The sequence below is a fragment of the Ixodes scapularis genome, unplaced genomic scaffold (genome assembly GCF_016920785.2).
Source record: "Ixodes scapularis isolate PalLabHiFi unplaced genomic scaffold, ASM1692078v2 PGA_scaffold4__175_contigs__length_147842914, whole genome shotgun sequence".
Taxonomy (NCBI): Eukaryota; Metazoa; Arthropoda; class Arachnida; order Ixodida; family Ixodidae; genus Ixodes; species Ixodes scapularis.
Genome location: NW_024609879.1, coordinates 92,136,474 through 92,149,168, shown reverse-complemented (window position 1 = coordinate 92,149,168; position 12,695 = coordinate 92,136,474). Strand labels below are relative to the sequence as shown.

Here is a 12,695-nt window from a genome sequence, read left to right as displayed (position 1 = left end):
CCAACACAAAGGCTCAAGTACAAAAATACAACAAGCATATGTTAAGACAAGCTATAAGTCTCGGGCTTGTGCTAAAGCTTCGAGATCTGGTCATTTAGGTTAGTTTCGAGACAAGAAATGACGCTCTCGGGACCAGAAAACATGAGATAACGGCCGTTAATAGTCCACGCTCTGTGTATAATCTCTTGTCGACGTGTCGATCGAAACCGAAACCATGTCACTCTCCTCCCTGGCCAACTAGTTCCCAGAGTGCAACGCGCGCCGTGTTGCATGCAGGGCTTTATGGAAGTAGTCTAATTTGAAGCGCGCTATAACCGAAGCTATTTATGGTAGAAATTTTTAACTTTTTATGAATAATCTTTATATAGCCTAAGTGAGTGTCGTTTTAAGATATGATTATTGTTGTTTAAGACCGAGTTTCGAATAAATATCCACACATGTGCCTACGGACAATTATGCCCTAAACTTGGTAATTTTTTCGCCTAGATTGTTTGGGGTATCGCATTTAAATTAACACCAGAGACAGTACATATCATTAACATCTGCAGAATACAAAATAATGTATTTATTGATTTTTCACGTTGAAGAATAAATTAACCGATGGGGGAAAATTTCTAAAATTGTTCAAGTTCAGCGCGTCATAAATTTTTTGTTTTTTGTCATTTTACGTTCTTGGGACGTGTTTCTTTTGACCTGTACACATTTTGGTAGGAGAAACTTGTTTCATAGTTCTGGGCCTCTAAATATGCAAGAATACAACACTTCCGACGGGTTCTTGATAGTTTTTTTTTTTTTCCAGCGTTTTATTTTTGCATTTATTGTTATGTTTATTTATTGATTATTTTTTACCAATGGCACAGTTAATTTGGTCGAAAAGACATAGCTTTGAACTTTCGAGCCACTGAGCATGTGACGAGTAGTGCCTCCTGACAACGAGTTTCTAAAGGCCTGTTCACACATGCAGCGGAGCGCTACAAGCATAGCGCTGACCTCGTGCTAAGCACGTGCCGACGGGAGCGTTCACCAGCTTTGTATCGCACCGTCAAAACTGTTGCTCATGGCATACGATAAGAACCTGACGGCACGTGAGCAGCGTTACATCAGCGCTTCGCTGCATGTGAGAACCGACTAAAGGGGTATTCACACGAGGGAGAAATCCCGGGGATCTCTCTCCGGCACGCGGGCGCATCACGAGATGAAAACGCGAGGCTTTTGCACATCGCAAAGCCTGGCGTTTTCGTCGTGGGATGCGCGTGCCGGGGAGAGATCCCCGGGATTTCTCCCTCGTGTGAATACCCCTGTAACAATGACCATCTACGCGATCTTTTATGCAGTGAAGAGCGACAGTAGCTATACGTATGCATAAATAAATTTCAGATTAAAATAAGCTCGACCACGCCCTCTTTCCCCGTATTGTTTTCTTTAACAGTCCGAAATATCTGGGAGGGGGGGGAGGGGAGACTGGAGCTCCCCCCCCCCCCCCCCCCCCCCCCCCCCGTTTTTCCTCTTCGGACACCACTGGTATGGCAGAACCATAGCCTCCTATACACTCCGTGCGGGAACTATAGGGGGCGGTTTGAAAAACGCGCGCAGCGCCGCTAGCGGAGGAGCTGGCGTTCGACCGTGAGACGCGTTCAGCAGCCTGCGGCGCCTTTTCGCATGCCAAGCTGTGGCGGCGGAAGCGCGCACGGACGAAACTTTTGCTTTTTGAGCCGATACCTTGAGGGTAACGTTGCATGAATGCTGGGGCAGACCTAAGAAGGGTATTTAGCTGTTCTCCTCTTCTTATATATTGAGCTTTAGTCGTTATTCGGGGGAATTTCTCTAGTTGTGGCCAAAAAAGGAGTTGGAGCAATTTTCCGAAAAGCAAGACGGCCGCCACCATAATTGCTTTGAGTGGGAAATCTATTTCGCTCGTCGCTATAAACGTAGGACTGCTGGAACGATGATATTGGAGGCGAGTGAGATGTCCACTAAGTTTCTGCACGAAGTGTGCCATGTTTCATTAAGACAGCAGGTGTGAAAGTTGTTTCTAACGAATAAAGAAATAAAGCTGTACGGTATATCCAATATTGGATCCAAAATGTTGTGTTATAGCGGGCTGTGCAAAGTGCAGATTTGGGCACACAGGTGCTTGGACTTGATAGTAACATGACACAGCACTTATTATACAAAAAAAAAAGGTGGCATAGGGAAACCAGGTGAAAATTTGGTTTGGGCGGCGTAACTCAATGGGAACCGGTTTTGACCATGAAAAGGCTGTCAAGAGAATACCACTGGTCGGGGGAGGTGGAGACTTTAGAGGTAGGAAGGGACTAGTGGACTGTACTTCCAATTGAAACAACTTTACGAAAGGTGGTTCCAAAGCCGAGAAAACGAAGTTGTCGGCCAACACACGGTTTGGCCGCCAAGGGCTTTTGCGGTCAGCTGTTGTGTAATAACCTGTTGTGCGAGGTGCTGATTTTCGGCCCACAGGTACTTTGACATGACCGTAACTTGGCACAACACTTATTATAACAAAAATAGTTGGCATAGCGAAACCAGGTAGGAAGGGACCAGTGGACGATACTTCCAGTTCGAACCACTTTGCGATAGGTAACTCTAAAGCCGAGAAGAAAAAAAAATGTTGTCTACAGAACTCGGGGTGTCAGTGTTTCCACATCCAAAAGGAGGCTGATCAAGAAAAAGCACACCACATAAACTTCCATACTCAAACGCCGATTCTCCAGTGATTCCGAGTTTCATGGTTGTTTTCTTTAGATTTATATTTGTCACTTTTTTACCGTTCAAATCTTCCTTCATGAAGTACAGACTGCGTGCCATATTTGTCCGGAAATATCATCGACACGTACGATGGGGACGAAACTTCTTTAAATGGCATTCCTCCATGAAATTGGCACTGCGTGCCCGCGAGTGTGGGATGGCATTTCAGTTCGTCCCATCGGCGCTGACACATGTAGGCGTTACTGGTACGAAAACAAACGCAGAGCGCAAAGCGGCAGTGTAGAATATGTCAACCGTGCCGACACAGTGGCAGACATGATCGGGACACCAAATTTCTCGCGTCGTACGGCATGGCTCCATCGTTGTCGCTGTCCCACAAAACATCGGCGAGGTGAAAAACTGTGAAACTTTGTCTCCACGAGATACGACGCATAACTATTGAAGCACTTAATGACGCAGCACAGGCAGCACTTCATGCTGTGAAGTGTGAACCCAGCGCAACAGCACCACTCCGACTTCAACGCGTACCAACTTACGCGGCGTGGTTTCGGTTTCGTTTTCTCTGGGGAGCTCACTGCCTACCTTCGGTACCGGCCGCGCAGCGGCGCGCCAGTCGCGTCGCACTGAGTGTATATACGGAGAAAGCCTGGCGCGTCGCGTGAAAAGACGGCCGCCGTAAATGGGAAAGGAGGGGCGGAGAAACGGGAGCGGAGAGAACCTTGCTTGCTAGCGCCACAAAAGAGCGAGCGGCCAAACGCAGAAACAATCTTTTTTTTTTTTTTTTTTCTCTTTTCTTGTCGCTATCGTGGAGAGGAGAAACTCAACGTCCACCCTTTCCCGTTTCTCCCTGCGCCCTTTCGAATCGCCGCGCCCGTTTCTCCCGGAGTACAAAAACGACGGTGACGAAAACACAAAAACAAGCGTGGTTCGGGGAGCGGCCGCTCATGACCCAAGCGCTCGCTGTCTAGGTCTGCCCTTTCTGCTCCGCGCTACCATATTGGTCACCGTTCGGCGCGCTCCTCCTCTCCTTTTTCCTTCGGCCGCGCGCCCTATGGCTCCGTCGTTGATGTGCCAGGCTTTCTCCGTATAGAGGAGGCTATGGCAGAACGCTCCTCGACCTCAAGTTGCGTCAGCTTCTGTGCTTTTTGCTCGGCGTTTCTTCCGTCTCGGAAAATAAACCTCCAAAGCAATTATACAAACAAAAAAATTGTCAAGGTGCAGGCGAGCTGGTGTGTGTTGATCATGATTGAAAATCCCAAGACTGGGAATGAAATTCGAAAGAAATGGTGTAAGAAGAAAGAAAAAAGGAGACAGGACAAAGTCTCAAACTCAGTTGAGTTGAGTTTGAGACGTTGTCCTGAGCTGAGTTTTCAGCTGAGTTGAGTTTGAGACGTTGTCTTGTCCCCTTTTTTCTGTCTTCTTACACTTTTTCTTTCAAATTTCGTTCCCAGTTTCAGGATTTTGCATCATGTACAAACTAAACTTACTATATGCCAGCGTCACTCGGGCGGCGTTCGATCGGATTACTACCAGCGTGCAAGGGGGTAGGGGGGCAGTTTGCCAGATCACTTCAAGGTTTTTCTGCACCTCAACCACCTGCCTACCCCTGGCCATTTCGAACTGGATGAGTATCGTTAAACAGTGCGTTCGTAGGATCACTACTTCGTAATGCACGTTAATGATCATCCCGAACTGGCGGTCACAATTACTGATCTATGGTCACACGTCACTCGGCTCTGGCAAATATTCCAGCACATCCGGGACACTCGTCGTCTCATTTAATTGCCTGACCAACTGCGCGCAGTCTAAATATCACACCCGAACTTTTCTAAACATGATTTTGTGAAAGAGGCGTGAAAACGTTATTTGAAACTGAAACTGTTGCGGAACATGGAAACCGGACTTCGAACTATGCCGAAAACTTTCGAAGTTTTTTTTTCTTTTTTTTTTCGAATTTAGCTTTCAAAGAGAATCGAAATCTTCGAAATGATCGATATTTATGTCTTCAAAAATTCGAAACGTTCGATTTTTCCAATTTTAGATTTAAAAATATTTGAAACATTCGAATCTCTTGAATTTCAAACTAGGTAAGTTCGAAATCTTCGAATTTATCGAACCTCAAGTGAACGAATATTCGAAATAATCGAACCCGAACTTTTAGAACCGTGAAAACATCGAACTTTTCGAATTCAAAACCCCACGATTTTTGAAAGTTGCGAATTTTTCGAATTTGAATCTTCCTACGGTCGAAAATATCGTCGAAATCGAACATTAGTTCGGTTCGAAAATATCGAAACTTTCGAATTCGAAACTAGGGTGGTTCGCGGCATCCCTAATATAGATGAGCTTTGGCATCATTTTAAAACTATTGTGGAGAAGTGTCTAACTAATTTTGTCTCATTAAAATTGAAGATTATTAAGCACGAGCGGCCTTGGATTAATCGGGAAATAATACATTTGAAATGTAGGATTGCGCGTGCTCGTAAGAGGGCCAAGGCCACTGGATCAGAGATAAGAAAACAAGCTGTAACAACTCTGTCCCGGGAACTAAAACGTATGTTATCTGAGGCAAGGTTTCGCTGCCATAATAGAACTCTAGAAATATTCCTTAAATCGCCTCCAGCGAAGTTTTGGAAATATCTATCAGCCAAACAAGAGACTGGTATTGCATTTAAAATAGAAGATGAGATAATTGAATAGCCCACAAAGGATAGCCATCAGTTTCAATGAACATTTTAAATCTGTTTTTACTCGCGATGATGGACTGCTGCCAAATTACACTGTTGATCAGACTCCGCCAGGGTTGCGTCACCTTATTTTAGATAAAGAAGGCATCCTTAATTTGCTTTTTAGCGTCGATTCTAAAACGTCAACGGGGTCAGATTTAATTCCAAATGCTTTTCTGGTGCGTTACTCTGAGTGGATGGCTAATATTCCCAAAATCATTAGAATGGAGTGCTGTTCGTAAAGAATGGAGAATAGCTTAAATTATACCTGTTTTTAAATAGGGCGACAAACAAAAATGTTGCAAACTATAGGCCCATTTCCATAAAGAGTCAGTGTTGTAAACTGTTAGAACATATAATTTATAGGCACATTTTCGATTACGTTGAAAAGGTAGATATCTTAGCGGCAAGTCAGAATGGATTTAGAAGAGGCCTGTCTACAGTAACCCAGTTGATAGAAATAGCGCATGATCTTGGTCAGGTAATGAATAGGCAGAAGTCAGGCAGATGTTTTATTTCTGGATTTTAGTAAAGCCTTCGATAAAGTTCCTCACACATGCTTCTTCGAAAACCGAATACCACCATACTTAACTCAAGTAAAATAGTGAAATGGTTAACCTCGTACCTTGAAGGAAGAGAACAGTACGTTTGTTTTAAAGGTTATGAATCTGATTCTTTTCCCGTTGACTCCGGCGTGCCCCAGGGCTCTGTCTTGGGGCCCTTACTTTTCCTATTATATATTAACGATATCACTAAAAACATAAATGTCAGCACAAGATTATTCGCAGACGATTGTGTTTTAAAAAATAAGTTAAGTTCTAACAAGACCAAATAGTTTTAAATAATTTCTTAGAGAGGCTTCGTGTCGGGAATGGCAAATGAAGCTGAATACCTCAAAAACTGTTTCAATGTCTATTACGCGAAAAAACTGTCCTCTGGAGTTTTCCTATTGCATTGATGGTAAACCTATTCAATGTGTCGAAGAATACAGTACTTGGGGTTATATTTTAGTAATAAACGATTGTGGGACAAACACATTGATTACATTACAACAAAAGCGACCCAGCAGCTTTGGGCCTTGAAACGTCTCTTCAAGCACTCTTCCCCCAGCACAAAACTTAGTCTATAACACGATAATAAGGCCAATCTTAGAATACGCAAATATTGTCTAGGATCCGCTCACTAAAATTAATATTAATAAGCTAGAAGGTGTACAAAGGAAAGCAATAAAGTTTGTTTACAACAAATATGAAACGCGCAGCTCCATTTCAGAAATGCTGCAACAAGCTAACCCCCTAACATTAAGCGAAAGAGCGCGGATAGATAGATTAAAGATGCTATATTTAATGATTCACGGTAAATTAAATATTGGCACTTCCAGGTACATTGCATTCTCAGGCAGATTCAACACCAGATCATCTCATGCACGTTCAATACTGGACTATCAAGTACGATTGGACACATTCAAATACTCCTTTTTCCGTAGGACCATTGTTGAAGGGAACAAGCTGCCTGCTGATGTTGCCACTTGAGACTCTGTTGACTATTTTATCGATAAAGCGACTGTCTTTTTTAATTTTTTTAACTAGATTGAAATGTATTTTTCTCATGTTTAGATCACTTGTTAATAGTTATTGTTTCGTATTCTGGGTGATATATATATATATATATTGCATAATGTTTTAGGCCACATTTCTGCCCGCTGATGTTACCAATTCAGACTCTGTCTTATTAGTATGTATTGTTTTGTATGCTGGGTTTTATTTATGTTTTTATTGTATAATGTTTTGGTTCACATTGTCCCTGGTGTTCAATTGTATTCTTAATATTTGTATTTTTGCGCCCTTTGCCCTTTGCCCTTTGACCCTTTGCTTGGGCAAAGGGCCGTATACCCTTTGCCCAAGGGTAATAAAAATAAAATGAACCAACGGCGTGAAATTTACATTACGATGTTGCGAGTGTTGCCCGGCGCTCTCGCGTTCTAAGGAAAACCAAAACATCAAAAACAAACACTAACAGTGCTGCTGCTGTGGCGTGGAAAGGCCTAGACCTAGAATTCTAGCTTACTGTGGTGCAGCGGAAGGCAGCGGCCGCCGTTAAAAAGACGCGCATGTGGCTAGACTTCCCCGTCAACTCTAACTTGAAAAGCTATAGCAACACAGGTTTCCGTCTTTATCATGGCCACCACCACGGATCGCCGTAAAAGTGGAGGGGAACGAACAGGAAACGACGGCACGCCCCCCCCCCCCCCCCCCCCCCCCCCTGCTATATATTCTATAGCCCCCTGGCGCACTAGAAACGCAGCGGGGCGATGAAGCCATATTAAAAAAACAGCGCGAATAACACACGGACAAGGAGGAGAGATCTCTACTCCTTGTCCGTGTGTTATTCGCGCTGTTTTTCAATATGGATCCATACCAACTAGCCCAACTTTCCATTCTAGTGGGCGATGAAGAGCTCTTTCGCATCAAAAAAGGAGATTAAAAAAAAACCCTTATAGGTTTTTCGCGAAGAACCCTTTTAAGGGAGGCTTAAAAGTGTATGATGGCACAAAGCTGACCAACCGCGAACTGACTTTATTGTTATGTCTTTCTATGTTTCGTGGGCGAAGTAGATTTAGTAACAATAGGGAGCCGCGAGCCGCACTTGAACCCCTCAAGAACCACGCGAGGCTTGCGAGCCGCGGTATGCCATCCCAGGATTGTGACATATATGACATGTGTTAAGAACGAACCGGGTACGGTGTCCCATACAAATCGCTTTTATTGGTGTGGGAGTTGAGCATCGTACCGGCGTGCGGTCGTGTACCACGTGCACTACTGCCTGGTGCACGTTGAAGACCCCAGGTAGCGGTGGTACTGCACTGGCTAAATTGCCCATCTACAGCGAGTGACTCGATCGTCGCAACTTTGAAATGGCTAAAACGAACTACTCGCTGTATAAATATCCACACAACCCCAATTATTAGGGTGTGGGAGTCTTAGCATACAGCGCTCGGTCGTTAAAAATCATCCATGTTGGTCAGGAAAGCACAGGTACTACTACTAGGACTCGAGCGAGACAAAATAAAAAATGCACAAACTCTAGTTTTTTTTATATATTTTTTTCACCTTACGAGCTATATAGTGCATCACTCCACAAAAGGTATAATAAGGTATTAAAATATAATTTTAGTACCTTGGATTCAGTTTTGAGCGCAGTTGAACACTGGTGTCACGCGCCTTAGGGGCGATAAAGGAGTAACTTAAGCTCAAGCCACTCAACCCTTTAAAACCTTTAAAGATGCTGACTTATTCTGTCTGCATGACAAAAGCTTTGTCACAAAGAGACATAATCAAACATACCTTTTTTTTTACCTTAGCGCTGTAGTTGCTTGCCGAGTGTGAATATACCAGAAAGGGCAATGCTTTGACGTGCCATGGGCACCGTGGGGTCGAAATGGTATTCTTCGGAACTCATGCTAGACAAGGAGGGAGAGTGCAACGAGTGATATCATTGCAATACTAAAGATGGTTCGGTGAGCTTTAATTGTGGAGAACGTCCCAGACTGATGAGTTTTTTTGTTTCAGGTCAGTGCCTTTATTTATTTATTTTTTCTCAGATGAGCAACGATTTCTTATAAATACCGAGTGGGGTGTGCAATAGAATTATTGACACAATGTTGTGTTTTAGAGGTTTTATGACAACTGCGCTTAAAATCTTGTTTAGTGTCACTGTTAAAACAGTGCTATCGTCGGAAATGCAAAGGTAGTGAATTCGCATGCTAAATTAAGGTGACCTGGACTCCCGACAAGTTACAACCATACATGTTCCAATTTTCCTCTAAAACCTCGTGGCGGCGGCGTCATTCATAAGAGGTGGCACTTTTGACGCACCTTCATGAACGAATTTGCGGGACAGTCAAAAGCCTCCACAAATTCGGGCATGTTCAGGAGCGGCCAAACGCACATCTCCCTCGGACCGAGTGGTTCGCTGTGCTCCAGTCCGCAGGACGCGAGACAGAACCTGAGAAAGAACACTCTTTGCGCTTTTTTCCACTGCCTCTTCTTGGCAAACCGCGTCGGCGAGCTGCTGAAGTTACGCTCCATGCTCGCGTAGGCGACCCGAGAACCATGAAGCCAGGCGAACAGACTGCTCTGGACCTCTGGTGTCAGCTTGTCCACGTCATGGGGCTTCTGGGGCCGAGCGCTGTCGTGGAGGTTCCGGTAGCACGAGACCCGGTACGAGAACTCACGCAGCGCCTCTTCCGTCCACCAGTTCGGTGTCGAATAGTTCCAGGAAGAGAAAGGGTCTATGACCTCGGCCAGACCCCTCGCGAAGATGGCGCCCAGAGTTCCGTAGTTGTAGTAGGGAGCGACGTTGGCGCCATAGAAGACGGGGTCGTAATGGAACATCAAGGGTAGAAAGAGTGTTCTGTGCCTGTTCGAGTACCGGGCTTGCCCTCGTACCTCAAGGGATGCGAGCCCTGCTTGCAACGTGTCCAGTGGGTGTTGCAGACGTTGAGGGCGTGAAGATTTCAGAAGCGATATGTAGTTGAAGATGAACGTGCCGTTTAGGGACCCTTCGAATGTTGGACGAAACATGACGCGAGTGGAATTCTTAAATAGCGTTCCGTGCGATGTTAGGGTGGCGCTGTCAAGTTTTGTGCGGGCCATGTCGCCCATCGATTTATTTATCCAGCCGTTCCAGATTTTGGAAGTGGAGGTACGCTTTATATCGTCAAACATTGCCGCGACTTTGGCGAGGTGTGCGTCGGTGAAAAGGAGGGTACGGACCACTCCCAACCAATCAGGTGCGAGTGCCCGATTGACCGCTTCGAAACAGATGTGCCGCAATCTGGACTGGGATGTGTCTTCAAAACGCTTCGCAAAGTCGAACCTCAACACCTCGACCAAGGCGTGAATGACCAGATAAGAAGACGCGAATCTCGTGGGGCAGGTCTGAATAAAAGTCAGCAGGCTTCTAGTCTGGTTGTAATCAGTGACTAAAATTACACCTGTTATCGCGTCATCACGCTGGTTCGAAATAAGTTCTTTCAAGGGATCCTTCCAAAGCTCGCGCGGAAAATCGGGTTCCGCGTCGAAAGCTTCAGCATCAAACCACACGTCTTGCGATGGTCCTTCCAGAAGCAGGGACACCTCCCTGTCCATGCGAACCAGAGTAGCGGCGAGCGACGAGTCGCCCATCTTTCGCCACAAGAGGTTGGTCACGTTTGCGAAGTAGGACTCAAGCTCGCGATCCGTCACCTCCAGCCAGAGTTCGTTCCGAATGGGTGCGCCGCTGAGCAGCTGGAGGTAAACGGTACCCCTCAGCTTAAGTGGACGAAGTCCCACGATCGTTTTGATGTTGTAGTCGAAAGACATCCGCATCACTCGCCTAAGCGCTTCCAGCGGCGACGTGCTGGCCAAGATTCCCGCTATGTCCATCAGGTCCATGGCAGACTGAACATCATGCTCAATACTCTGCTCCCCTTTCTGCATGAATGCGAAGCACTGGTTCAGCAGCTGGCGTCCCGTTTGCAGAATGTTGTGCAAAGAAGTTGCTTCCAGCGGCTTGGAGTTCTGCAGGGTGGTACTTATCTTGACTAAGAAGCGATCGAGTGAGTCTGAGAGGAAACCTACACCCTCGCGGATTTTGCTCCACTTGTGGCAGACGTGTCCGTAGAAGTCATCGCAAGGGTGGACGTTGGAGTCCAGCTGCTCGTGAAGGTACCTGTAAGCGGCGAGGCATTCCGATGTCTCGCAGTTTAGGGTCCGTTCATTCTGGCTCGCAGGAATGATGAAGGCAACTAGTACGATTGTGCCAACAAGTGCCGTAAGAACGGACGAGGTGAACCAAAACAGGGCTGTTGAAATTTGCCGCTCACGGAGAGTCATTCCTTGTGCGTCGCGAGTGGATTCGTCCCCTGCATGCAAGACAAAAGTTGATGACCGTAAGGTGTACGTCTACATTCGCACATCTGAGACAATAAATACTATGAACTGCGGACTGCATATTCGAGGTCGTCATTTACAGCGCGCGCACGCAGCGTGACTTCCCACAATTATATTCTGCCAAGAACTTGAAATATGAGCTAAATCTCTGGGCCAAACGTTGGAGGTACTTAGAAACCCCTTTTATAAGCTTTTTTTTTTTTTAAATCTTAGACTGGCCTTGTTCTTTATTTAGTTTGCCAATAACGACCACTATCTTTAAACATGATAAAAATAGCACCCAGAGCGACAGAACAAAGGGAATGAACACAGGACACACTACTCCTGATGGCATGGAAAGCATTTCTCGGAACCTTGTCGTCAGCTCGCTGAAAACAGCACGTGTATTCAGAAATGATGGGTGCACACCAGAGTTCCATTTGTGACGAGAAATAAGCATCCGGAACTTTTAAATGCTCATTCTGGGTTATGGTAAAAGTCAGACGACAAAAGTTTTCGACGCTGAAGCATGGGCTGCATGGCATCCTACTGCATGTGGCCCATGATTGCGCACAAGCAGGTGCAGTATGCACGCGAAGATACTTCTAGCAAGAGAGTTCAAAACTGGGAAATATATATCAAGATGATTTAAATCGTGATTTAGATCATACCGGTTTTACTGTGATAAGTTAAATCGAACCTTGCCTCAAAAATAATCTTATATGTTTTGTTGTCATGTTTATGTCGTTTTTTTTTCTATTATTTGTCAACCAAAGAAATAATAAAGAATTAGAGGAAGCCGTTTTCACAAAATCCGCGTGCATTTGGCCTCCTCCATGCATTTGGGCTCCTCGGACCGGCAAGGCATTGCGGCCACCATGACGGGGTCTAGGTTTTAGGTGTATTTCAATAAACGCAGAATGCTGGTCAAATATTTCTTTGGAGGTCATTACTTAGTTTGTGTAGATGTTTTGCTTTGTTATACAAGAAAACACTGGCGGCAGGCGTCGTCCAAGCTAACTCTAAAATGAGGTGCATCTTTTCACGACCTGTGGAAATGAACTTCCAACACAGCGAAACATGCACTTCGAGAAGCACACATGTATGCCAGTGCTTGGGCTCAACGGAACACTTGATGCAAGCACGTAGCCAGGGGAGGAGGAAGGGAGGGGGCACTGACCCCCGGACTCCCCCCCTCTCCCTACAAAAATAAGAGGAAAAGTAAGACGCGAGCAGCACACCCCAATGGTCTAATCTTCGTCCTTCGCCACGGTGCCGAAGGGAAGCGTCCGCAGGAGTACAGCGTCCACCCTACGACGTAGCTCAACAGATA

The 12,695-nt window shown here is 45.5% G+C and overlaps 1 protein-coding gene across 1 annotated transcript; it reads right to left on the bottom strand.

The window, feature by feature from the left end:
• Positions 1-9,298: 9,298 nt before the first annotated feature.
• Positions 9,299-11,326, bottom strand: LOC120848915. The gene has a single exon (XM_040221001.2). It carries the CDS (start codon positions 11,324-11,326, stop codon positions 9,299-9,301), a length of 2,028 nt encoding a protein of 675 aa, XP_040076935.2.
• Between the last annotated feature and the right edge of the window lie 1,369 nt (positions 11,327-12,695).

What these genes read in the sequence shown, in the direction of transcription:
- LOC120848915 (XM_040221001.2), bottom strand. Translation starts at nt 11,326, where the DNA reads ATGACTCTCCGTGAGCGGCAAATTTCAACAGCCCTGTTTTGGTTCACC.